General features: G+C 33.1%; 1 protein-coding gene across 1 annotated transcript; it reads left to right on the top strand.

Moving 5' to 3' along the window:
* The first annotated feature begins 256 nt into the window (after positions 1 to 256).
* Positions 257 to 24177, top strand: GUF1 (GUF1 homolog, GTPase). The gene is given in 18 exon segments (XM_036227968.1): positions 257 to 609; positions 2326 to 2437; positions 2581 to 2657; positions 2659 to 2730; positions 2977 to 3057; positions 3940 to 4017; positions 4793 to 4876; positions 8813 to 8877; positions 9395 to 9598; positions 10975 to 11114; positions 12262 to 12385; positions 12741 to 12873; positions 13620 to 13763; positions 14681 to 14814; positions 17856 to 17957; positions 18781 to 18900; positions 22699 to 22735; positions 23482 to 24177. Coding segments are annotated over 18 exon segments (2010 nt in total). The 5' UTR covers positions 257 to 444; the 3' UTR covers positions 23620 to 24177.
* Positions 24178 to 24753: the final 576 nt, after the last annotated feature.

Below are 24753 nucleotides of genomic sequence, written 5' to 3'. Positions count from 1 at the left end.
AAGCAATTTTACCGCCCGTTTCCTTTCAAACGAGCTAAAATATTAGCGACATTACTGACAACGTGGGGAATAAATTTAGCCTTCCAGATTTTAAAACAATTGTAGTATCACTTAGCCATCTATTTGGAGGCAAAATCCCACGTTTAGCTAACAGCACAATTAAGATTGCTTGGGAGCGCTTCCTCTCACGTGATTTCTTAACACCCTTGCGCAGAGGCACGCTAACGTCAAGACGTCTTGAGACGTGCGAACGTCGGCGTGCGGTGCTGCGTCTCCGACCTTCCTCCTGAGCGGCTAGTTGCGGATCGCAGTACACAGCAGGTTTTCGTCAGGTTGAATTTTGTTCCCCGGCCCCTAGCCATAGCGTCTTGGAGAAAAGTGAGCCGCAGGCGATAGCGCTGTAGCCTCTGGGACCCTCTCCTGACGCCTCCGTAGCCTGGGAGGATGCGGATTCTTGTGGGTCGAGGCTGGTGGCGCGGACGCGCGATCACGGCGTGGGTCTCCGGGGCTGCCTGTCGGATGCTGCCCTGGCCTCTCCCCGCGCTGAGCCGCGGGGCTGCTGCCCACTCCGGGGCTCTGGAGAGGCGCTACAGCTCTGCAGAGCGCAAGGTGACCCCCTTCCCTTTTAGTTTCACATTAGCTACGTATTAAAACTTGGGAGGGTGCACCTTGCGAATTTGGAAATGTGAAGGGTTTCCTAGAACTACCTGTGAAATCAGGTTACGATGTTGAAAAGGAGGCGGAGCTGAGCGCACGCGCTCCGCTGAGGTTTCTGAATTCTTGGTTGCTCACCTATGATCTTGCCCGTCACTCCTGAGTTTCCTAATTTGTAACGTCAGTAACTCATAATTCATGTGAGTTACTGATCTAAGCACTTTGCGTATATTACATTACTACTAAAATCCTACTGAAGAAGATTCTATTTGCATTTACCTGAAATTTATTAGCTTTGTGTTCTGGGCAGGCAAGCTTGTCCTTTCTGTGAATGTTTCTTCATTTATTAAATGAGGTACTAATAAAGCCATCATGCCCATTTATGAGGATTACACGATGGAAGGCATAGAACTTTGAGTCTAATACTAAGAAGATAAGAAAAGCTGGATACGCCTTAGCTTTTTATTACTGTATTTTGCATCAAAACAAACTTGTATAATTCTGACTATTCTTGTGGTTGGAGAAGGTAGGGGTTCAGCATTGTAGAAAGTACACTATCTGATAACTACGAAGAGATAATAGATTAGAAAGAAAAGTGAAGTAGTTGATTGCAAGTTATGAGTAATTGGAGAAAAATAAGACTACATAATGTTTTGCCCTTTTCTAAAATGCCTGTGGAATTTAAAATGAATTTATGTTGCAATTCAAACTTCTTAAATGTGGTGCAGTTCTGTATCTTTTGAATAGAATGAGGGAGAAATCTATAGGGCGAACAAATCGTTTAGTTTTTTCCAGAATTTCTTTCAGATATAGTCGCACTGTTATTGTCGGCCTTATAAAAAGGGAAACGTCAAGCTTGTGAGAATGTTGTATTTTCATTGTTATTTCAGGGACTTTGTGTGTGTGTGTGTGTGTGTGCGTGTGTGTGTGTGTGTGTGCGCGTGCCCCGACTATAAAGTATAGATTTTATTGGAAAAATAAAATGTTAAGAGTCCAAAAAACTGACATTTTTCTTGAATATCAACTTTTTAGCAGTTTTTGTAATGAATCTCAGTAAAAAACTAAAGATGCATGCAACTAAAAATCAGAATTTACGTTTTAAATTATTTTTGAATTTGAAGTTAGTAAATAACCTTTTTTTTAGCGATGTAATTTTTTTTGTCTTTCTAGAGAAGTTGCGAGTAACAAAATTGTATCTAATTTAAACTTTTGAAGGCTCTTCGGAGCACAGAGTTTTAAATAGAGTTTTAAATGTGATAGAGATAAAGGATTTTTTTTTTTCTTTTAGCTTTTCTGCACCTTTTTGCCTCAAGAGGTTTTATTAAACATGGTGGTCTAAGGCACTTTGTGAATTCTAGGTATCTTATGTTCTCCTTTCATGAAAATAAATTCAGTTCCTCATAAGTGGTGGAAATATTATAAGGAACTTTTGTTTAGCTGTATGGTCACTTTTGACAGTGAAACTAATGTATTCAATGAGTCATATTGTAATTCACTGTAATATGAGTTATGCCATACATTACTTTGTCAGAAGAATCATATAAACAATATAAATGCTATTAATGAAATTGTTCAAAGGAGGCTAAAAGAATATTCTTTGAATTAGTGTACTTATTTCATATTGTGTCAGATTTATAACTCATAAATGTAATATTTCTCTCCCCTTTCTAGGAAAAAGTTGACATGTCTAGATTCCCTTTTGAAAATATTAGCAATTTTAGTATCGTTGCACATGTGGATCATAGCAAAAGTACTTTAGCTGACAGGCTCCTAGAATTGACAGGTATTTTCATTTTATTTACTTAATTGATGGCGATGAGTAATTGATAATTTTATCATGCTTTTTACAATTTGTTTTTAATTTTATGTGCACAGTATTGTTTCTTTTTAAAAGCCCTTAGATATATCATGCATTTCTATTTAAAGGGACAATTGGTAAAACAAACAATAATAAGCAAGTTCTTGATAAATTGCAAGTGGAAAGAGAAAGAGGAATCACTGTTAAAAGCACAGACAGCATCTCTCTTCTGTAATTGTGAAGGAAGCCAGTACTTTTTACATCTCATTGATACACCAGTAAGTTGAATATTAATTAATAGTGTAAACAAATCCTAGTTTAGTTTTCAAACTGATATTAGACACCTAACTTTGCTTTTTGTTTTCTCATTGTTCTTAGGTTAGTGTAAGTTGTTTTACAAATGTGGACTAAACAAAAGAAAACTATTAACTTTTTCTGGGTGGAGTCAATAGGTTTGCCATAACCTAAGCTGAAACAATTATAGCTAATATTTAGAGGTATCGATATATTTTTTTCTTTCTCAGGGTCATGTTGATTTTAGTTATGAAGTATCCAGGTCACTGTCTGCTTGCCAGGGTGTTTTACTTGTGGTTGATGCAAATGAGGTATGTACTTTTAATTTTATATGATGTAACATACTGTTTGGTTGTTTCAAGAGGTTATTTTTTAAAGTGTTTCAGAAATAGAATTTTTATGTTTGATAAAAATAAGATTTATTGTATTAACCAAAGTTTATATGCTTTGGTCCTTTTAATTTGATGTTATTTTGTGAAATTGTCTTGTTCATCTTTTAAAATTTTTTTATCTGATCAGAGGAATTATTCCATTGTATTTTTGTTGAAGTATGTCATATTTTATATCCTACCAAAAAACTCATTTGTTAAGTTTTTAATCTGAGTTTTCCACATCAATTTTTAGCAGGGCTTGAAAGTATGTCTTTATTTTTGAGGTATTTTTTGGATGATTTAAAGGTAATAATATATGAAGTGTTAAAGAAACATATCAATAACATTACCCATTTATTTTGTGGTATGAATAAAACCATAAAAGCATATTCAACAATTGACCATATAAGAACTATGATATACTATTTAAGATAAATCTTTTGATATATCAGTTTCTCACAAACTCTTCATCCAAAACCCAAAAATGTTTCATTTGTTGTGTTAAACCTTTCCTGATTCTGTCAGAGAAAGTCAGTCTACCTTATATATGTGTACTGGGTTTATAAACTGCATCACATGGCTCTATCCTTTAGTAGGCTTTGATGACCTGAGTCTTTGTGTGTCTAATGCTGAACACAGTTCCCTCCAACAGATGCTTCTTGAACTGAAATAAATTTCACAGGGAATAATCCATCTAAGTATAGATGCCATAGTTTGCCTTATATTGTGCTTTCGATGAAGATGTGTGGTATAGTCTTGAATCACATGTTTTGTGACAGATGATAGAATGAGCCTCTCAGTATATTGTGTTGCTATTTCCAGGGTATTCAAGCCCAAACTGTAGCGAACTTCTTTCTTACCTTTGAAGCACAGCTATCAGCGATTCCAGTTATAAACAAGGTAACAATGAGAGAGCAATGCTATTTATTACTTTCTAAAAGTAAATTTAGTGTTTGAGTGTCAAGTGTACTTTTTTTATATGAGGGATTTTCAGCTGTTTATTAAATATATTGATGAGATTTATGTCTTTGAATTGCACGTGATAGAATTGTAACTTCTATATCCTTGCACGTAGTTGACAAGATAGTTTCTCTGAATTACATGGAGTGATGAAAGGCTGTTTCTATAGAAAAGGTATATGTGCAGGGCAGCTAACATATGTCTGTTACACTAAACTACATATAGGAAAAGAAAAGGAGCTTGTGATCTAGGAGGAAACAATGTAATACAACATGAAATATAACAGTAAAGTGCTAAAGTGAGCACTGTGTGTAAATTGTAACTTTTATATTTTAAAATGAATAAATTAAGAAATTTTATTTAAAAATCTGCATTGCATTGTTATATTTTTTGATATTGGGAGTTATGTTTAAAAGAAGTTGGGTTGCTGATAGGTAAGACTGTTGTTGTAAGCTGTACCTAACTTAATGTCCTCTTATATGGTGTTAATTAATAAATTGTTATTGAACTCTTCTACTGCCTAAATTTTTTGCATGCTCTTCTGTCTTCCCTGTTTTTCAGTGGCCATGCTTATTAAAATTGTATTGACTATATATAAGTCATTTTAATACTTTTGAAAGAAAAATCATGGATAGCTTTTAACTATCTCCAAATACTCTTAATTAATATTTAATACATTTTATTTATTAAGTTAAGACATGATTGTTTTTTTAAGATAGATCTGAAGAATGCTGATCCTAAAAGGGTTGAAAAACAAATTGAAAAGGTGTTTGATATTCCAAGTGATGAATGTATTAAGGTAAAATACCTTTATTTATTTTATTTATTATTATTATTTATGCCTACAGCACTTGGTGTTCATAGGTGGTCTTCCATCAAAGTACTAACCAGGCCCAACTCTGCTTAGCTTCCAAGATCAGACATTGGGCTTATTCAGGTTAGCATGGCTGTAGACCATGGACTGTGGCTCCACTGGGGTGCGAACCCAGGACCTTCTGTGTGTAAAGCAGTCTTGCTAACTGCTACACTAAAGAACCATGTCCCCTTTATTTATTTATTTATTTTAAAGACTTGGTTATACTTTTTAAAACCTCAGATATTTGGTCTAAGTGAAATTTCATAGTTTTTGATAGCTCATCATTATGTAATATTTTCAGTTTTACAAAGTTCTTTTTACTAATACTTCATTTGATCTTCACCCAAAATCCTCGTTGCATGGTTAGGACAGACAGGAATTATTCTTGTGATTCAAAGGTTTTGTCAGTTAAAATCAGACAAAATCTTAAGTTAGCTAATTTGTCAGGACTAAAATGTAGATTTTTCTGCCACACATTACGATATTTTTTGTATGCCATTTTGCCTCTATGGAAATATTGTCTTCGAAGAGCAGGTCCAAACTAATTTTAGGGCATTTATATGTTGGAATTGACAAAGACCTTTTATTTTTCATTTTTTAAATAAAAGAGCTAGCTAGAGTAATAATCTTAGGAAACAATAAATTTTATTTACATCCAAATAATACTATTTAAATTTGAATTTCTAAATTTACTTTTCAAATGTTGGTTTGCTCATTAAATAGCCACAGCTAAACTATGCTACATGCTTATATAGTAAGTATGTCAGTGCAACAATATGTTTAGATTACACTTTCAATCTTGTTTGATTTTTGGAAAAGCAAGTTTCAGGTGTTGAGTGTTTTTTGTTTGTTTAAACTTCACACAGTGGATGATTACATACAACTTGGTAATAAGTGAAAAAGCAATAATTTTTTTTCTTAGACACACATACACACAGAATTTAATGGTTTTTAATATGAAGTGGAACATCATTATAAGGCATTCCTGGAATTATGTTTTCATAATTTGGATTGTGTTATATTAAAGTATAATTAACTATTCTGATTTTAATACATCTTTATACAATTCACTTAGATACTTATTTGGTATGTTACAGCCAGGGGCACAGCAATGAACAGACAGACAAGACACCTATCTTATTGTGTTTATTTTCTACTTGGAAGTGCAGCCATTAAATAGTAAATAAAGAAGTAAGCATAATGATTATTGAATGAGACAGATGTCAAGGAAATTCATACAACAAATTGTATTTTCAGGTGGAATACCATAGTTAACAATGGAAAAGTCCTGTTTCTTAGAGAGATGCTGTGATACAGACTAACTTAGGGAAGATCTCTCTGATGAGCTAAGGTTTGAAGAAATGAAGAGTTGGGAGAAATGCATTCCAGGAAGAAGAAAGAGCAAGTGTAAAGGCTTGGCATCTTTGGCAAGAATTGGCATGTTTCAGGGACAGAAAGCAGGCAAGTTAGATGAGTTGGCTTTGAAGTAGCCAGGAATCAAGTCATGCTGGGACTCTTGCTGTACCAAAGAGTTTGAAAATTATTCTAAGATAATAAAAGATTTTAAAGCAAGAGAGGAAATAAACTGATCGTTCAGGTTTCCTTATAGAGAATGTGTTGGAAAAAAGTAAGAAGAGATAGAGGAAACCAGCATGCAATAATAGCCCAGGTGCAAAATGGTGATGGCTAAGTATATGATGGTAATGTTGGAAAAGGGGACAAATTTGATGTATATTTTATAGATGTAAGAAATTTATTGGTGAGTTACATGTAAGGAAGTGAAATAAAGGTAAGAATCAGGAATCTTTGGGTTTGAACAATTAATTGAATACTAGTGTTAATATGGAGTGGACCTGGAAAGGAACAGATATAGGGGGAAAATAAAAAACTCTGTTTTGGACATAGTGTCTACTATTAGAAATGTCTACTACACGTCCAAGTAGAGATAGCGCATACATCTACAATTCAGGCATTCACAGAGAGTTGGTTCAGAGATAGATACTTAGAAGTTATTAGCATTTTTGTGGTATTGAGGCCATAGAAATGGATGCAGTTTCCTAGGGGTAAAGTATAAATAGAGAAAAAGGTCCTAGAAGTCATGTTACATTATTGTCAGTTTTTAGGGTGTTTTGAGTAAGAGCTTGAGGAGGATTAGAGGGAGTAAGATTCAGAATAGAAGTGTGGAAGGATTGAATTTTCAGAGAAGTGGGTATAATTCTCGTTATAACAAGAGAAGGCAAAGAAGTTGTGGGTATAGGTGCAGATGGATTTATATGTTTGGATAAGGGAGTTTTTGATATTTTCTGTTCCCTTAAATAAAATGAGGCAAAATTATCAACTGAGTGAATTCGCCAGAGGAGAAAATGTAGAGTGAAGGAAAGTGGTGTGAATTATCTTACTGAATGGCACTGTGAATTTACTAGGGGACATACCCTGGGAGTGCCAGGAAGTGTTAACTACATAGTGAGATCTGTGGTCATGAATTCAAAGAAACTAGCCGGACCACTTACTTGATTTTTCTTCACTAATGTTAAGCTGCTCTGATAATAAGCATAGAAAAGGCATATAGTTGGATGCATCCACAGTTGAGATTTTATCATCTGCATATGCTCTTTGAGAGAATAGAAAGTGGTTGAACAATGATTCTAAGTAGTGGACCTTGGAGTCTCAGCTGGGAAAGAAGGGGGCAGAGGACTAATGAATAATGAAAAAAGTAGTCCATTCAATGGATTAGAGGTGGTGGTCTTAAAGGATTGTTGCAAAAAAGTTATTAGAGTCTGGAGCAGTGGTTCTCATTAGGGGTCAGTGTTATCCCCAGAAAACATTTGGTAATGTCTGGAGACTTTTTTTCTTGTCACACTGAGAAGTGAGTGCTACTGGCATCTTGTAGGTAGATGAGATTTCATGGTTGCTGTTAAACATCCTACAATGCACAGAACAGCCCGGCTGTCCTTGCTGAGTTGTGAAACTGATATAGAGGGAATTTAAAGTGTAAGAGGTGGTATTCAGATAATGATGGGTTTTGAAATCAAGATTTCAGAGACAGTCCAATTACTGGTAATGACAAAGGTCAGTCATGCACATGAGTTTTGAGTCTTTTGGCTTGCTTTTTCAGTGAGAGAACAATAGTAATTATATACTTTATAATTATTGTATGTCATCCACATATATTGCTTAATCTGTCCATACAACAACCTTGAGGTTTAGGCAAAATAAGAATAATCACTTATCAGATGAGGAACTTGAAGCTCAAAGAAGTATGTATAGGTCAAAGTCATACATTCCATGCAGAATCATGATTGTTAACCTAGAATTTTTTAACACTTAGACCACTGCTTTTTCAACACCATAATCAGAATGCTTTTATAATTTAATCCAAGAACCACAGAATCACCTAACTGTACTGGAAGGACATTTGTCAATACAATATATGCTTTGTGCTTCCTTTTACTATGTTCAAACAAATTGTAATTGTTTGTTCTTTCTTTTTTCTGATCATAAAGCTCCATCACTAGGGTAGAAGAAAAGTAGAGCTTTAAATTTAAATGTTTGTTTTTTTCATGTGTGCTTCCAGTTCTTTTTTATTAAATTTATTGAGGTGACATTGGTTAATAAAATTATATAGATTTTAAGTATACAGTTCAATAATGCATCATCTACATATTGCATTGTGTGTTCACCACCCAAAGTCAGATCTCCTTCTGTCACCATATATTTGACCCCCTTTACCCTGACCTACCTGCTTTCTGCCCCTCTTTCCCTCTGGTAACCACTAAACTGTTGTCTGTGTCTGTGAGTTTTTGTTTGTCTTGTTTGTTTGTTGCTTTTTAGTTTTATATCCAACATATGAGCGAAATCACTGTATGTATATATTTTTAGATTTCTGCTAAACTTGGAACAAATATTGAAAGTGTTCTTCAGGCAATCATTGAAAGAATACCCCCGTAAGTATTTTGCTGTTTTTATACTGTTCAGTAATCTTTAATAGTGCACAGACCATCCAGTTGATCCATTATTGTAGCTTAGTTGATATGGGAAATAGACTCTTGTGGTCAATAGGAATAAATTTTTAAATTTATTTTTAGTAATGTACGGAGGGCAAACACTACAGAAAAATAAGAAAAAACAAGGATAGAGATCTTCTCTTAACAATCATTGTAATAAAGAGACTTGAACATTGACAATTACTGTTCTTTGCTATAATACTGAACAAATATATTTCATCAGTTTTGTAAGTAATTTTAAAAGTCATTTATTTAAAACATGAGGTTGAATTAAAACTAATATAGAAATAGGCATCGTACCTTATTTTAGAGAAAGATCCTTTTACTTTGGCTATCAGTTATCAACCTTTCTTAAGTACTAGAATGTATTAAGCATAATATTTGAGTTTTAAAAAAGGCATTTTATTAATATTTTAATTTACTATGTGTGTATTTACTTTTTACTTATTTTTAATAGTCCTAAAGTACATCGCAAAAATCCCCTGAGAGCTTTGGTATTTGACTCCACCTTTGACCAGTATAGGGGTGTGATAACGAATGTAGCATTGTTTGATGGAGTGGTTTCCAAAGGAGATAGAGTTGTATCTGCACATACTCAAAAGACATATGAAGTTAACGAAGTAGGAGTTCTGAATCCTAATGAGCTGCCAACTCATAAACTGTAAGTAATATACATTAGTAATTAAAATATCCTTGTGTTTCTGTTTAAATCTTTCTCAACTTGATATACTTCCAATGATCCCAATGTGGTGACTAATTATTTAATGCAACTACAGAGTGAATGCTCTTTTAAAAAGAATCTCATGTGTGAAGGACAGTGGAAATTTGATATCTTTTTATTCTTCCTGACTAGTTACAACTAATTTTATGATCTGGTACAGAGTGGATTCTGTATTGATATATTTGATGAGACAGTGAAAGAAATAGTTCCATCACCTATATCCATATCAGGTATCATTTTGACAATTTTTTTGTGATTAGATTTTTTAATATAAAAGTAAAGAAAATATGATAATTCTTTTCTTTAGTATAGAATTCATGGTAAAACTTGGATTAACTAGAATTCGTGGCCCATGGGGTTAGCAAGGTACTGTGTATTGGAAAAACAGTTCTAGTTCACTTATTAATATTTGAGTGCCTACTCCATCAGTACTTCAGATATTGTTGAGATAAATTACCTTGGGCAAATAGTTGGAGCTTTCTATCCTCGTCTGTAAAAATTAAGGTATTGAATCAGGTGACCGTATTGGTCACACTTGATAGTTTAATGTCATATGTCTAAAACTAGCATGTTTTGCTCATTGCATTTTTTTATCAAGTTATAAAGTATTCTAATTTTACTTAAATATTTCTAAAGTCTATATTCTGCCATATATATCCTATACCAACCGTTACTACATGTCCAATTAAGAATCTCATACTAAATGTAAATTAGTTTATTATCATGTAGGAAATTTACTTAAAAGAAAAACAGAATAAACATTACTCCAAAATGTTGAGATTTGCTCTTAGAACCGGAATATCAGATATAAGTCAAATTTGTTGAGAGTTCACATATTTCTGCTTGGTTAAAAATTAATCTTATTTTTTCTTTTAAAGCACATTTGTAACACAATTTGTTGATAAAATAGTGTTTTGCACCACATTACAAGAATTGTTTTGTTTCTGCACTTATCAGTTTCACTATGTTTACACTGTATTTTACAAGCTGTTGTTTAATATGCAAAGGTGGGCAAAGTCATGAAAAAGGTCTTAAGCTTGTTGTGTTGTAGAAGTCCCTGGTAATGGATTTTAAGGCATTGTATGTTCTTTTGCTGCTAAGCCTTAGAGTTGAGAAGAGATATGTAGCACTTTTAGTTTCATGGAATTTTTGTTTAGAAAGTGATCATTTCCTGGAAAAGTAGAGCTTATTGTAGCACTTTCAGTTTCATGGAATTTTTGTTTAGAAAGTGATCATTTCCTGGAAAAGTAGAGCTTATTGTGTATGCATTTGAAACATTAAAGCAGTAAATATTTCCATATAATAATTTTATTTAGATATGCAGGACAGGTGGGCTATCTGATTGCTGGGATGAAAGATGTCACTGAAGCACAAGTAGGAGATACATTATATTTACATAAACAACCAGTGGAGCCCTTGCCTGGGTTTAAATCAGCGAAACCAATGGTATTTGCAGGTGAGGAGCTCACAGATTCAAAGAATGAGGGCCAATTTATTCTGTAAATTAAAATAAAAATTACTAGAAATACTCATTTTAAATAACAGCTGTTTCCAAGATACTCTGTTTTTGTGTGTGTGTACTATTTATATGTTAGCCAATTTCATATGTATAGTAAAACTTTTTTGTGGGAGATAATTTCTAAAAAATTTTTAGGACTTCATAAGAAACAGGCTTTTAAGAAACAAGCATTTGATATATGGAAGGGCATACTAATATCAATTTTCCAAATGGTTGGTCCCTATATTTGATGTATTTTTCTAATTAGGATGTTTTTTATTACTTAATACCTCCTCCTTAGCTGGCCTTTCTTTAATATTGTAATAGTGTAGATAAGGCAGAGGTTGTCACCTCACATATATGTAACTTCACATCCTTTTACTACTGTGTGGAGTTATAGATATTTGAAAAATAAGACCTATTTGAAGGTCATCAGGTTACTCTGTGAAGGGTATCCAACCAGCCCTTGTTTTTCTACTTTTAGTATCTCTTATTGGGAATTATTAAATTCGTTTATCTCTGCTTTTAGGCAAAAGTTAGTCCTTTGGATTTAGAGTTCAGAGGTGAGGACTTCAGGTGTCAGATGAAAGAAAATCTGAATAATCAATAACTTCATAGTTTTTGTCAGCGAATTAAAAAAAGCAAAATTTATTTTTGTCTGTAATGGATAATCTGCCCTAGAGAATTACTAACTAATTCAGTGTAGGTTTTTTTTATACTCCTATTTTTTATCTGCTAATGCAGTTTCATTTGCAGTTGTGGAATGTCTTCCACTTTTGTTTCTGGAAATAAACAGAATGTATTTTCCTAGGTCTAATTCCCATCGTTCTTTTTTGTTTTCCCTATATTTTTGCAAAATTATAAAAACATCACTTGGAATATTAATCCAGTGTACATTCATTAAGGGTATGAAACTTTCAATATACTTTGAAGTCAGTGTAACTTAATATTCATAGTGTTTTTTTAGCAAACCAATATTTTGTTGAATAAAATATAGGGAAGTTATTGAAAAGCTAAGTGATTGATTTTGACCTCGGAAGCATTGCATATTTAGTTCTTTAGGCAGCTTTTCACATGTGATAACTAGAAATCTTTATGTTCTCAGGAATGTACCCTGTAGATCAATCTGAATATAATAGCCTGAAAAGTGCTATAGAAAAACTGACTTTAAATGATTCCAGTGTGACAGTTCATCGGGATAGTAGCCTTGCCCTAGGTGCTGGCTGGAGGTAAGATTTACTTACATTCTGGTTCCCATTTTTATTGAAAAGTAAGTTTAAATGGTTTATTGCTCCTGAACATTTCTGAGGATAAGTTCATATTAGTGTGAAGTGAAATAAAACGATATCTGCCTATTTCACACTGTGGATTCATATCCAATGGGTAAGTTTTATAGTAATTTTTCAATAAAATCCCAGTGAAACATTTGAATCTTAATAAAATTATGCTAGTATTCAATTATGATGGGAATTGCTGAATAACTCTTTATTCCACCCCTTCCCCACAAAGTAAAAATATATTCATCAAAAAAAAATAGAGTCCATGGGACAGAAACATTTTGGAATTTGGCTTTTTCTCCCTCAGATTGGGATTTCTTGGACTTTTGCATATGGAAGTTTTCAACCAGAGACTAGAGCAAGAATATAATGCTTCTGTTATTTTGACAACCCCTACTGTTCCATACAAAGCTGTTCTTTCATCAGCAAAATTGATAAAGGTACTGTTGTGAATCAGGAACAAGGGAAAACGGTGCGTGTGTGCACGCGTGTGCACAGAATGCAAGAGAAACTTTTTGTATACCATTAGCTGACTAGGTGTCAAAGCTAAAGATTTATTCAGTATTCTTAACTTGATAAAATCTCCACATTATTATTACTGGTCTGTTACTTAGGGTAAAAAGTAGCCTTAGTAATTAAAATGCTATTGAAAAGCCAGTGCAAGGACGAAGAATCTATTTTTGGTCATGAGTAATTTATTTTATAAAAAGTGAAACACTCATTCCTACCTGGCAGTAGAGCTGTAGGAGAGTTTAGATTTCAGGTTAACGATAAAGACAGTATTCCATCTAAGTGGCAATATGTTAATTTAAACAAATGTTAACTTTGGCATTGATAAATATTTTCCAACAAAATTTACTTAGGAAAGTTATTATAATGCTTTATAAAAGGCAGATTAAATTATAGTATTACATCATACTTTTCTAAATGGTACATGAAATGTGTTTCGTAAATGTCAATAACCAGAATATATTACTTATTATAATTTTTATTAATGTTAAATGATTATAATTGGAGGTTTTTTTAATCTAAAGCATGTTAAAATAATATTAGAACATTAGGAATTATGTTTATTCCAATACATTCAATAACAAAATAAATTCTAACATATACTATAAATTAAAAGCAAATTTTGAAACAATCATTTATTAAGATTTTAATTATTGGTGATTTTTCTTATTTTTAGGAATACAGAGAAAAGGAAATTACAATCATCAATCCTGCACAGTTCCCTGATAAATCAAAAGTAACAGAATACTTGGAGCCAGTTGTTTTGGGTACAGTTATCACACCAGATGAATATACTGGGAAAATAATGATGCTTTGCCAGGTATAAATGTAATATAGTTTAATAGAAAAGTAAATTTTACTTCTTTCAAGCAGTGGTTCCCTGCTCAGGTTTTGAAAGATTTTTCTCTGTGGAGCACACTGAATTTATAAGAAGTTTTCATAAAGAGATGTACACACATAGATAGATACATATACTTTAAAATTATTTTTATTTTAAATTTAAAAAAAAGAGCCAGAATTTTGATAATCTTTGTTAATTTACTGAATGGATATTTTTGCACAGAGGAGAGAAATTTGATGTTTATTTATTTTGAGTAGCTAAAAATATACTTTCTCTTAGCTTTATTACGACTTGATATTGAATATGATAATTATAGTGAGAGACCTTTGGGAAGTATTTCCCATATTGCTTTAGTTCTCGCCACATTGTAATAAATGATTTGTTCCAAAAATGGGATGTAATCATAATCCTCAAAAATATGTTTTTGAAATACTCTGTCATGCATTCGAAAGAATTCTCAAATGATGGCTAGTGGACCTGAATCTTAATTGTTAATCACAAACTAGATTATAACTTTGTTTAATCAATTCCTTTCCCTGGACCTAAGTTTCTTTATTTGTAAAACCGGAAATTAGAACTTCGACTTTATCTGTAGTTATATTTGACTTATTTTTAAATGAACTACTCTATAATTAAAAAAGATAAAATTGTTAGATAAAGGATTAAAAGCTTTAGTAGGAAGTATATAGTAATTGAAATACTAAATGGTTCTCCCTGTATTATAAATATTGCTTGCAAGTTTTTATTAGGCAATTAATAAAGAAGTATTCCTTCATTTTGTACACTCTTTATTAGGACTCATAAGGAAATTTTTAAGTTGGCAATTGACATCTGTTTATATTTTAAATCATTTGAATAGGCTATAATTAAACACATTTTTTTTCTGTCTTTTTTAGGCTCGAAGAGCAATTCAGAAGAATATGGTTTTTATTGATCAAAATAGAGTTATGCTTAAATATCTCTTCCCTTTGAATGAAATTGTGGTGGATTTTTATGATTCTTTGAAATCCCTGTCTTCTGGATATGCTAGGTAAAAATTTAATGGGAAATTGATATATTTGGACAGTTTTTTAAAAAATACTGACCAAGAAGAGTATCTTATCTATCTCTCTTTGTATTCTGCATAGTATTTAATATGGTACCTTTTATACAGTAAATGCTTAATTATGTTTGTGGAGAAAAGAAAGGATTTTAGCAACACTTTAGGAAGTAATCTTTTTTTTGGAGTACTAGTATCACCTTGTGACTTCCTTGCTTAAAACTTTTAGAAAACATTTGCAACTCTAGGCACTAGCTTGTTTTAAAATTAAGACAATAGTATATTTGTTCTTGTCCATAATCAGAAAGACATGTAAGCATAAGTCAAACCTGTCTATTTTGATGAGTATTGTAAGCTTTTACCATATTGTTAATATTAATAGCTGCCACTTACTAAGTGCTTATATGTGCTTTGCTAGGCTCTGTTTTGTTTTATTATTATTTTTTTTTTATTAAGTTGATTGGGGGTAACATTGGTTAATACAATTATATAATTTTCAGGTGTACACCCACAGTCCAGTTTCCTTCAGCTACCATATATTTGATCCCCTTTACCCACTTCACCCTCCCCCTCTCTCCCTATATTTGACCCCCTTTATCCCATCTGCCTAATCCCTCCTCCCCTACCCCCTGCCCTCTGGTAACCACTAGTCTATAGTCCATGTCCATGAGTCTCTGTTCGTGTGTCCTGTTCATTTGTTCTTTTTAGGTTTATGTTTCACATACAAGTGATATCATGTGATTTTCAACTTTTTCTGTCTGGATTATTTTGCTTAGCATGATTACCTCGAGGTCCATCTATATTGTCACAAATGGCAGTGTTTCATCTCTTCTTATGATTGAGTAATATTCCATTGTATATATGTACCACAGCTTCTTTAGCTAATCATTCATCATAGGACACTTTGGTTGCTTCCATGTCCTGGCCACTGTGAATAATGCTGCTATGAACATTGGTGTGCAATTATCTTTTTGGATATGGATTTTCGAGTCTTTGGGGTAAATACCCAGTAGAAGGATTGCTAGATCATATGGTAGATACATTCCTAGTTTTTTGAGGAACCTCCATACTGTTTTCCATAGTGGCTGTACCAATTTACAGTCTCACCAGCAGTGTATGAGGGGTCCTTTTTCTCCACATCCTCTTTAACACTTGTTATTACTTGTCCTGTTGATTATAGCTGTTTTAACATGTGTGAGATGGTATCTCATTGTTTTGATTTGCATTTCCAAAATAAGTAGCGATGTTGAGCATCTTTTCATATATTTGTTGGCCATTTGTATGTCCTCTAGAGAGAAGTGTCTGTTCAGGTCCTCTGTCCATTTTTTGATTGGATCGTTTGATATTTTTGTTGTTGTTGTTGAGTCGTATGAGTTCTTTGTATATTTTGGATATTAGGCCCTTATTGGAAGCATCGCTTGCAAGTATATTTTCCCATTTAGATGGCTGTCTCTTTACCTTGTTGACAGTTTCTTTCGGTGAGCAGAAGCTTTTTAATTTGACGTAGTCCCATTCATTTATTTTAGCTTTTACTTCCCTTGCCTTTGAGGTCAAATTCATATAATTTTCTTTATGTCCAAGGTACTTGAGTTTAGTTCCTACGTTTTCTTCTATGCAATTTATTGTTTCAGGTCTTATATTCAGGTCCTTAATCCATTTTGAGTTAATTTTGGTGTGTGGGATAGAAAGCAGTCTAGCTTCATTTCTTTTTGCAGATGGCCTTCCAGTTTTCTCAGCATTATTTATTGAAGAGGCTTTTCTTTCTCCACTGTATATTTTTGGCTTTTTTGTCAAAAATTATTTATCCATATAAATATGGGTTTACTTCTGGACTCTCGATTCTGTTCCACTGGTCTGTGTGTCTGTTTTTCTGCCAATACCATGCTGTTTTGATTACTGTCCTTTTGTAATATAATTTGAAGTAGGGCAGAGTGATGCCTCCAGCCTTGTTTTTTTTTTTTTTTTTTTTTTTTTTCCCCTCAGAATGGATTTAGCTACTCAGGGTCTCTTGTACTTCCATACAAATCTGATGATTTCTTGTTCTATTTCTTTAAAAAATGCCATTGGGATTCTGATGGAGATTGCATTATATCTGTATAATGCTTTAGGTAATGAGGTCATTTTAACTATGTTGATTCTTCCAATCCAAGAACACGGAATATCTTTCCATTTCCTTGTATTTTAATAGGGTCTCGTAGTTTTCATTATATAGGTCCTTCACATGTTTCATTGAATTTATTCCTAGGTATTTTATCCTTTTTGGTACAATTGTAAAAGGAATTATTTTTTCTACTTCTTTCTGACACTTCATTATTAGTATAGGAATGCTATGGATTTTTGAACGTTGATTTTGTATCCAGTGTCTTTACTGTAGTTGCTTATTGTTTCTAGTAGTGCTCTTGTGGAGTCTTTAGGGTTTTCTCTGTAGAGAATCATGTCATCTGCAAATAGTGACAGTTTGATGACTTCATTTACTGTTTGGATAGGCTCTGTTTTTAAACACTTTTTATATATTAGGTACTGTTCTAGTGTTTTACATGTATTAACACGTTTCGTTATCAAAAAAAGCTCTGTGAAGGTTCAAACTGAAGAGCCATATCTGAAATCCAAAAGTTATTAATGGCTGTTTGTTAGTGCCATAGCATTTATTAGAAAACTAAAAGAAATCCAACTTATGAATCTGAAATGACCCATTAGTATATACTATTGTCTATAGCCAGCCAGCTGCTGGGAGGGAGCATTGGGAAAAGTGACATTTGCCTAGAGTGATTCCTAAACTTGCTTACCAGTTTCTTTTCATTCTGTATATAGAGCATGTTCCCCTTGCTTTTGCCCTTCATCTCATAAATGTAAAAATATGGTGAAGTTTATTCTGTATAGCGGTCATTTAAATCCATTCATCTGAAATATATATGTAATATTTTGATGGAAAGTGAGACCTGTTTTGGGAAATATGGGGGATAGAAAAAAAAAAATGTAACCTCTTGGGAAGTGTAATGTTTATTTATTACTTGGACATTTTTCCTTGTTAGTTTTGATTACGAAGATGCAGGCTACCAGACTGCAGAACTTGTAAAAATGGATATTCTACTGAATGGAAATATTGTAGAGGAGCTAGTAACTATTGTACACAAGTAAGTTGAATATAAACTAATCATGTAATGTGAAAGCAACCACTTTTAACATATTTTTATATAATTATTGGTTGCTCATTTTTGACTGTATATTTTGAAAACTTAAAAGATAATTAAATTTCTCTCTACCAGTTTTTCCTTCGATTCTTTTTCCTTCTCTTTCTAAACTGTTAAAATGTTAAAGGGAGATTGGAAGTACAGTAGTCAGAAAGAACAGCATCATAGGAAGAAATGTTTCCTTTACCATGTAAGACAAATTAAAAGAAAATGTTTTTAAAACTTTATGACAGATTTAGAATTGAGAACAAAGTTTATAAGACTCATAAAAAATTATAGTAATAAAAATGAAATCCTGAATGTTCAAGAAATAGATTGGTTAAAATAAATTGTAGTGCACTCATATCTATTATTTTAAGCCATAAAACTATATTGTAGAGTAATAGTGACATAAAAATGCCTATTAAATAAAAAGGTAGAATATGTATATACTGTGATCCAAAGTATAAAAAATTATGTAGAAAAATATAACAGTGTATGTTTAACAAAAACTTTTTATGATGTTTAACAGTGGTTTTCTATGGGTGAGGGGAAGGACATCAGGGGTGGTTTTTATTCTCTAATGTATGTTTTCCTCTATTTTCTGTAACAGATTGAATGTTATTTTTGCAATTAGAAAAGTCAGATATGATTCAGAGAGCAAGTGATGTTTATGATAAATAAACATTCCTTAAGGAATCACCTTTACATTGTTATGCATATGGACTAGAAAGCTACTTAAACATTCTAATTTAGCATATGTAAATAATTGCATTTTCTGATTCAGAGACAAAGCACACTCTGTTGGCAAAGCGATATGTGAACGTCTGAAGGATTCTCTTCCCAGGCAGCTGTTTGAAATAGCAATTCAAGCTGCTATTGGAAGTAAAATCATTGCAAGAGAAACGTGAGTTGAAATTCATTTTATTTCAGATTGGTTTTAGAAATGATATACCTAGAAAATGAAATATTGAAAGATTTAACTTAACATTGGCCTAAGCTTTATTACTGCTTGTGGAAACAGTAATCTTACTCTTAATTCTATTAACTCAAGTGATGACTATTACTTTTAATTACTTATATAACACTTTGGGTGATATTATTTGTGATTATTAATAGAATGTATATGGGTTTGAGGAGTTGCTGTATTTCTACTTGTTTTATCGAACGACTACTGAATTTCTTGGTTAAGGACCTTTTGTACAGTTCTATGGTATTATCCCTTCAGGTAGATTATAAGCTAATAAGAACAGAAACTAAAAAAGTTTTGGAGATATTCTTATAAATGATAAAACTAAGTTATGATTTTTTACTCGAAGTATTTACTATCACTTCCTCAGAGCTAGTCAGGTTGTAACTCTGAGAGAAGAATGCTAACATGGTAAGGCTTTTGCATTCTAGATTAAGGACCTCACATATGATAATAGACATGGAAGATAGGCTAATTTGTTTAGGAAACTGGTCTTTTGTATGTTTCTTGATACATAATGTATATAAATCAGGACATTGAATAAAATGCTCTACTAATAAGTGCAGGAAGTATCTCACAGCATTTCCTATTTCCTTTCCTTCATAGTCTTAATATTTCTTAGAAATCAAGTCTCTTCAGTTGGAAGTTGCTATTCATTTCTAGTTTAACACAAACCTAATGTTTCAGTAGTAGAGTCTTGGAATAAATCATTTTTTGTAAAGTCTTGGAATAAATTTTATGCCTATATTTGCAATAAATTTAATTCTCTAATACCATTTTACTTTAGTCGAGTTATTTTGTATTTCATAAATACCCAGAGATTAGGCAGAATGGAATTGATAACCAATGGAATTGATAACTTAGAAAGTGCAATTTAAAACAGCAAATGTAATTGTGTTGAAGTAGAGAATACCATAAAGAAAAGAGAATTTTATCGCTTCTTATGGAATACATAAATATGGAGCTATTTTCAAATTTCTTATCCTTCACAATTTTCAATAAACATTATAGAAATAAGTTAATTTATAACTGCTTGTGTGGATACATTAAAATATTTAATTTATCCTGAAGTTGGTTATATAAAAGTAATATTATGTTCTTTATATTCCTAGTCACTGTTGACCCACATTAGGTAAATTTAGTAATTAAGATTATAATGATTTTTAATTTTTGCAAGTAGCAGTTGTTAGTGGTAGTAGTTTTTGAGTTGAACCAGAAATGACTTTATATAATTCTTATAATCAAGGTCACACCATGCTTGAATCTGGCCTCATCAGGCCTACCCACAAGACTTGACCTTCTTATTATTAATAAAATATATTCATGTTGAATTTTCTATTTTATCTCAAATACATTAGGATAAAATACTAGAGTATTTGAGCTACTTAATTATTTGCTTATGGCAGTTTTTAAAGCTTATTTTAATTTCAAGTATACAATACATTGGTTAGACATTTATACAGTTCATAAAATGATCCCCCCAATTGCTCCCTCCTCCCCTTGCCCTCCACCTAGCCACTGTATTAATGCTAACTGCATTCTCTATGCCGTGCTCCTCATCCCTGTGGCCTAACATCAGCTACTGATTTGTACATCTTTAACCCTTCACCCCATTCTCCTAGCCCTCTAACCGCCCCTCCCCTCTGTCACCAAATGTCCACTATATTTATGAGTCTGTTTTGATTAGTTTGTTCTTTTTATTTAGATTCCGCATGTAAGTGAAATCATATAGTGTTTATCTTTTTGTGACGTAAATACCTTCTGGGTCCATCAGAGCAATATCTTTTTCCATCCCATTTCTTTAGTGTGTGTGTGTCTTTTAATCTGAAGTGAGTCTTTTGTATTTTTTCTTCTTAAGTCCCTCAACATTTCCTGTAATACTGCCTTGGTGTTGATAAATTCCTTTAGCTTATTCTTATCTGGGAAGCTCTTTATTTGTCTTTCAACTCTAAATACTAGTTTTGCTGGATAAAGTATCCTTAGTGTAGATCTTGGGTGTTCATCCTATTGAATATTTTTTGCAAAGCTCTTCTGTCTTGCATAGTTTGTTTTGAGAAATCAGCTGCCAGTCTTATGGTTATTTTTTTATAAGTAATTATGTTATTCTCTTGCTACTTTTAATATTCTTTCCCTGTATTTAACCTTTGGCATTTTTATCAATGATGTAGCTTGGTGTGGGCCTCTTTGGATCCCTGGATTTTGGAATTCTCTGAGCTTCCTGAGGTTTTATGTCCATTTCCTTCACAGGTTAGGGAAGTTTTCCATCATTATTTCTTTAAACAGCTGTTCAACATCTTGATTTTCTTCAGGCACGCTGATCAGACAGATATCTGGACCCTTAATAATGTCCCATATGCTCCTTAAATTATTTTTATAGTCTTGGCATCTTATCTTTTGCCATTCTGATTGCGTGTCCTTGACTTTCTCATCCTCTAGATAGGATATTAGATCCTTTTCTTTATTCACTTTGTTTATTCCTTTGTTTATTCCATTTAATATACTTCTCATCTCAGATAATATGTTCTTCATTTCAGACTGGTTCCCTTTTATAATTTCCATTTCCATTTTTATGTTTTTTATCTCTTTGCTGAATTTATCTACACTTTCCAAAAGTTCATTGAGCATCTTTATTTATAACCACTGTTTCGGACTCTGCATCTGTTAGATTACTTGACCGTATTATATCTGAGTCTCTGTTCTGTTTTCTCATATGGTTTCTGCTTCTTTGTCTTCCCATTTTGGCTGGCTTTTTGTGTCCGTTTCTATTTACTAAGCAAAGCTCCTAAGTCTCCTGGTTTTATTAGTGTGGATTTGTATAGTAGGTGTCCAGTGGCACAGTCCTGAGAGGGGTTCAGCTGCAGGTCAAACTTAGTCCAAGCCTCTACCTTCTGGGGCCACCTGTTAAGATTCAGCAAACAATCCACAGATGCTGTGCTTCTAGTTGCCTCAAAATGCTACACCAGAAGCTAGCTAGGCTTCTGGTGTGAGTCTAGGCTGCTCAGCAAGGAGCACCTCACTCACTGAGGATATACCTGGATGTGGCTTGTGGCAGAAGGGCTGTGTTGGGGGAGGTGGGGTTTCAGGGAATCTGGGTGGAGTACCTCTGTTATCCAGTTTGGTGACCTCATGGCTATGGTGGCGCTGTGTCCATGCACTGGTATGGGGGAGGGCTCAAATGGAAACAATGGATACCACCAGCAGTTCTGTGTAGAGCGAGTTTCACTTTAGCCCTCACTCTGACAACCTCTTTCTGTAAGTCTCTGGTACCCCCTGTGCACCACGGAATTGGCACCGGTGCTCAGAGCAAACAGATTCATCACTATGAAAATTTGCTTGTGGACGCAGCCCCTTTAAGAGGCTTCTGCTTCTGCTGCTGCTGCAGCCTCCCTCTCACTCAGCCACTCAAGACAGGGCAGCCCCGTGTCCTTGCCCTGTTCTACCTTCTGCTGTTGCAGGGTGCTTTCTTGTATTTCTCCCTAGCGGTATGGCTTGTTCATCTAGATCCCAGGGATTTTTCCTTGCCGCTGCTCCTTATTTCTGTCACAACTTTGAGTTGGTCGCCAGAGGACTGAACAGAGCCTCTATCATCTACGCCATGTTTTTCCTGCTGCTTGTAGCAGTTTTACATAGGTCTGACACTATCATTTAAATCTTTAATAAAAGGGGAAACTTTGAAAGTAATGCACTCTTAAACAGTATAATGAAATTACTTATATAAATTTTTCTCTTTTACAGTGTGAAAGCCTATAGGAAAAATGTTTTGGCAAAATGTGTACGTATTTACCTGTATTCTACTTTGTAATATTTTGTCTATTTTGTGAGTTTAAAACGAAAGGCTATGTAAATATATTGGCTTCCATTGTTGGTTTTTATAATGCCCCTTATTTCATCTTGGCTATGATATCATTCATTTTGATCATGTTCGTAAATATTTTTTTATCTTATAAAAATTTCCTAATGTGCAGTATCTAAGAAAGTATTTTATAACAGTTATGAACTGAATAACACATTTTGTTATCTAATTTTTAGGAAAAGATTTCGAAGACAATGACTATTCTTACAGTGGAAAGAATATGGCAACTAAAATCCACCTCCTACATTGCTTTGTCAAATTTGCTTTCTTGTCTATTAAAAAGTTATTAATTGGTTATTATGATAAAGGATAAGTGCTTTTTCTAAATCCTCTACGTAGGGACTGACACATTTATGCCTATGTGAGTTTCTATATTAGATTACAGCTATGTAATCCAAAACTTCCTGATTCAGTAGAGATTGATAATTCTTTGACATGCATAATGTGGTACTGTGCTTCCATGGCCATAGTCATCTCCAACCAAAAATAAATAAAAGTCTTTATCTTTTAGGCAGTAAAATTAAGGCTAGGAGTGGAATACAGAGGTGTTTTGGCAGATGCCTATTTCATGTATAATAATTGCAGCACTGTTGTATTGATGTCACTGTAATTTTATGATGTTCTGTGGAGTGATTTGGACTTCCAATTTTTAAAATATTTTTCAGTATGGTGGTGATATTACCCGAAAAATGAAACTTTTGAAGAGACAAGCAGAAGGGAAGAAAAAAATGAGGAAAATTGGCAATGTTGAAGTTCCAAAAGATGCTTTTATAAAAGTTCTGAAGACACAATCTGATAAATAATGGGAAAATATAAGGAATTTTTATAAATTAAAAATTGTGTATCCTTTGGTTTTTCTTAGAATTTGTTGAAAACAATGAAAATTATAAAATTTGCTTGTTACTAGGGTTTTCAGATTTAAATAACCTAGGGCTTTCTTTGAAAGATAGTGGGTAAGAACTTGGATTCTGAAGAAGCCATATTAACAGCTTCAAATTTCTGTTCAACCACTTACTAGCAAGGTAAATTTAATTACCCTATTTACTCTTTAGTAATATCAGGATTACACTATTACCTCCATAGGCTGCTGTGAAGATTAAATGAGATAATGTTTAAAAATACTTAAAAGAGTATATAACACATAGTTCTTACTGAATATTAGTTTGTTTTCATGAATATGTTATATATATAACATATATGTTATTAAGTAAAGTCAAATAACATACTATCTAGACATGTGTTGCAGTTTTTGATAAAATTTTTATAAATGTTTGAAACTGGAGGTTTATTTATACATCTAAGTTAAAATAAGGGTGGGGGTGTCTTCTTTCTGATAATTAAAATGCACTTGCTTAAAGTTATAGGTGTTTTGTATTAGCAGCTTTTATTAATGACAGTTTAATAACTGCTGTCTAGATTTCATAATTGAAGAGACTGAGCTTTAAAGTGCCTTACTTGAGGTCACAACGCCAGTAAATGGCTGTCCTTACTTCAAAGAATGTACTATTAACTTGTATGTCAGTAAAACAACTTGAGAGCAGATTGTATTACAGCAAAATAAAATACAGTTGATCCTTGAACAACAAGGGAAAATTAAGGGCACTGACCATCCATTTTAACTTAAGGTGGTGCTCTGAATATGTGGGTTCCTAATTGCCTGTTGACCCTTTAACAGTGCTGGTTTGCACTGAGAGGATCAATTGAACTATGCAGGCTAATTGAAAAAAAATCTAAGTGGACCCACCCAGTTCAAACTCCAGTTTGAATAATAAAGTATTTTTCAGTTTTTTTTAGCATAAGCTTAAGTTCTCCTTAGCCACACCCTCAAACATGATTTTCATGATTTTGTGTTGCATGCCTTCCAAGTGTATCCCCCAGAGGACCTTGTATGACTAAGAGATTTGCAAACATTAATGTAAACTATATTAGAATGACCA

Source organism: Rousettus aegyptiacus, unplaced genomic scaffold (assembly GCF_014176215.1).
Source record: "Rousettus aegyptiacus isolate mRouAeg1 unplaced genomic scaffold, mRouAeg1.p scaffold_m13_p_10, whole genome shotgun sequence".
In the NCBI taxonomy this organism is placed as follows: Eukaryota; Metazoa; Chordata; class Mammalia; order Chiroptera; family Pteropodidae; genus Rousettus; species Rousettus aegyptiacus.
Note: the sequence above shows the minus strand (reverse complement) of the source record. Positions and strands in the feature narration are given on the sequence as shown.